This window comes from Mastomys coucha, unplaced genomic scaffold (assembly GCF_008632895.1).
Source record: "Mastomys coucha isolate ucsf_1 unplaced genomic scaffold, UCSF_Mcou_1 pScaffold11, whole genome shotgun sequence".
Lineage (NCBI taxonomy): Eukaryota > Metazoa > Chordata > Mammalia > Rodentia > Muridae > Mastomys > Mastomys coucha.
In genome coordinates, this window is record NW_022196893.1 from 12,397,477 (window position 1) to 12,400,832 (window position 3,356).

General features: G+C 39.5%; 1 protein-coding gene across 2 annotated transcripts in view; it reads left to right on the forward strand.

The window, feature by feature from the left end:
- The window catches only part of Ep300 (E1A binding protein p300), a 73,355-nt gene that overhangs the window by 35,559 nt on the left and 34,440 nt on the right, over positions 1-3,356 (forward strand). For both annotated transcript variants that reach the window (XM_031350112.1, XM_031350122.1), the window contains exon 9: positions 2,418-2,535. In XM_031350112.1, the coding sequence (XP_031205972.1) occupies positions 2,418-2,535 (118 nt within the window). The remainder of the gene's footprint in view (positions 1-2,417; positions 2,536-3,356) is intronic.

The window sequence follows — 3,356 nt, forward strand, 5'->3', positions numbered from 1 at the left end:
GGTCTCTTTCTAGTCTTAATTGCCTTGGAATTAGATATGTGGACCAGGCTGGCCTTGAATTTAGAAATTCTCCTGCCTCCTTACCTGCTGAGTACTGAGATTAAAGAGGGTGGCCACCATACCCAAGTTTACAATCAGAAAAATCCACAGTAGCAAATTTGCATTTTCTTTGTTCTTCCTTTATGAGTTCTTAAACATGTTTAAGTCCTTATTGGGATGTTTTCTCTCTCTTTCTCTTTATTTAATTTACATCCCAATCATTGCTCCCACTTCTTTCTCCTCTGAGAGGGTGAAGTCCTCCCTGGGTATCCATCCCCTCATTCTGGTACATCAAGTCTCTATAATACCTGACACTTCCTCTTCCACTGAGGCCAGACAAAGCAGCCCAGCCAGAAGAATGTATTCTATAGACAAATAACAGATTTAACCCCAAGCTGCAAATCTGCCATATATTTTGGGGTAGGGATGCCTAGGTTCAGCCCTTTTGTATGCTCTTTGGTTGGTGGTGGTTCATTCTCTTTGAGAGTCCCCAAGGGTCCAGGTTAGTTGATTTTGTTGGTCTTTCTGTGGAGTTCTATCGCCTTAGGGACCACAATCTTTCCTTCCATAAGAGTCCCCAAACTCTATCCAATGTTTGACTGTGGGTCTTTGTATCCCTCTGAGTTGACTGCTGTGGCCTGTCTGCAGGCGGAACAGAGTTTTATTAATAGTGTCAGGGATTGGTGCTTACCCATGGGATGGATCTCAAGTTGGGCTGGTTATTGGTTGGCCATTCTCTCAGTTTCTGCTTCATCTTCCATCCTTCCATTTCTTGTAGGATAAATTTTGGGCTGCAAGTTTTGTGGGTGGGTTTGTGTCCCTGTCGCTCTACTGGGGTTTTGGGGTTTTGTTTTAATTAGGAAAATACATTTAAAAGAACCAGAAATGTCTAAAGGCTCATGATAATGGAAGAATAGTCAGGTTTTTCTCAGTTTATGTAGCACCCAATACTATTTTACATAATCAGAAAGACTAGGGAGTAGTTAATTTTATTTATGTATATGTGTTTGTGTGAGTTTATGGTATGTGGATATGAGTACAAAAGGGTGTTTGATCTTCTGAACCAAATTGGATTCGTCTAAAAGAAAGGAGTTCAGCCGGGTGGTGGTGGCGCATGCCTTTAATCCCAGCACTTGGGAGGCAGAGACAGGCGGATTTCTGAGTTTGAAGCCAGCCTGGTCTACAGAGTGAGGTCCAGGACAGCCAGGGCTACACAGAAAAACCCTGTCTCGGAAAAAAAAAGAAAGAAAGAAAGAAAGAAAGAAAGAAAGAAAGAAAGAAAGAAAGAAAGAAAAGCAGTCCAGAAAGTTTTTTTTTTTTTTAAGATTTATTTATTTCATGTATGTGAGTACACTGTTGCTGTCTCAGATACACCAGAAGAGGGCATCGGATCCCCATTACAAATACTTGTGTGCCACCATGTGGTTGCTGGGAATTGAACTCAGGACCTTTGGAAGAACAATCAGTGCTTTTAACCACTGGACCATGTCTCCAGCCCCAGAAAGTATTTTTATGAGGATACTTTTGATGATAACAAAACCTTTTGACTATCACTAATGTTTTTTAATATTGTAATATTAACATTGTAATATTAATATTTTAATATTGTAAAAAATGTTCCATGGTTGTAATGCCCTACACCTTTAATCTTAGCACTTAGGAGGCAGAGACAGGCTGATCACTGAATTTAATGCCAGCATTGTGTACATAATGACAGCCAGGGCTACACAGAGAAGCCCTGTCTTCAAAAAAGAAAAATATGTTCAAAATTAGGGATACCACTAGAGACAAGTAAAAGTAGGCATACATTTTTCTGTTTCTTAATTTTTAAAAATAAGAGTATTTTTAGGCCTAGAGAGGTGCCTTATTTACGAACTCTGGCTGCTATGCCAAGGACCTGGGTCCAACGCAGCCCACCTACATGACAAGTCACAGCTGTATGTAACGCCAGCCCTGTTAAGTCTGATCCCTTATCTGGTTTCTGACCTCTATTGGCCCTGCATACACACGGTGCAGACACATAAAGACTAGACTTAAGTGAAATGAACAACTTCAAATTAAGCTTTGTTTGTTTGTTAGTTATTTGGTTTACGTGTTTTTGTTTTTGAGACATGGTTTCTTTGCAGATCTGTCTTGGAACTCACTCTGTAGAGCCAAGCTGGGCTAGTACTCAGAGGTCCACCCACCTCTTCCTCTTAAGTGCTATGATTAAAGGTGTGGGCTACCATCATCCAGCCAAAAAAAGGACTTTATGTTTTATGAATGCACTGTGTTGTGTCCATGCTGGTATGGGAAAATGTCCCAATATTGTGTGGTTTTGTCTTGTGAAGTTATGTAAAGTTGACATGTTAGTACAGCGGTTCTATTTTATGTTCTAGTGTTCAAGCCATTTTTCCCACTCCGGATCCTGCTGCTCTAAAAGACCGACGGATGGAAAACCTTGTTGCATATGCTCGTAAAGTAGAAGGGGACATGTATGAATCCGCAAACAATAGAGTGAGCATGTAATTTTTCTCTTTTCTGAAGTAGGACTGTTGAGTTTTCAATTGTCTTGGTAAGGCATGGTAGCATACATTTTCAATCTCAGTACTCTGGAAGCAGAGGTATGAGGATCTGTATGAGTTTGAGGCCACATCATGAGAACCTGTTTCAGAAAAAAACAAAAACAAATAACATGACAATGTTGGGTTTCTTAGGAGGATTCTCTTTAGTTTTAGCTTTACAGACTTATCTTCCTAGTACTGAACAGTTAAAATAAACAAACAGTTTAGTTCATTTATTTGAGACAAGTTCCCATGTAAAATTTTCTGGTCCTCCTGTCTCTAACTCTCAGGTGCTAAGATTTCATGTGTTATTACTAAGCTTGGCCAACAAAGCAGTGTCTGTAAGTGTGTGTAAATTGTCTAACCTTTTTTATTCTCATTCACTCTCTCTTTCCTCTCCCTTTGTCCTTCTCCACGTTCGTTGGCTGTCCTGCAACTAACTCTGTACACCAGGCTGGCCTCAAACTCAGATCTGCCTCTGCCTTCCTAGTGCTGATAGTATAGGCCTGTGCCACCATGTGCAGCTTACCTTTTTCTTACCATGCATTATTCATGTGTGTCTTACCTTGAAAAGTCTTGGTACTGTTAATAGTTCTGTGCTGTTTTCTGTAATATGGGGTGAATAAGCCAGTTCCTTGATGTTTTATGTCAAGCAATATTTTCTCTGAATGAAATTGAACGTTTTAAAATTGGTGCTAAAATGTAGGCAATTCTTTATCCTATAAGTTGCCAGTTTTTATTTTGTAAATATATTTCTTTATTTTTTTTTTTTTT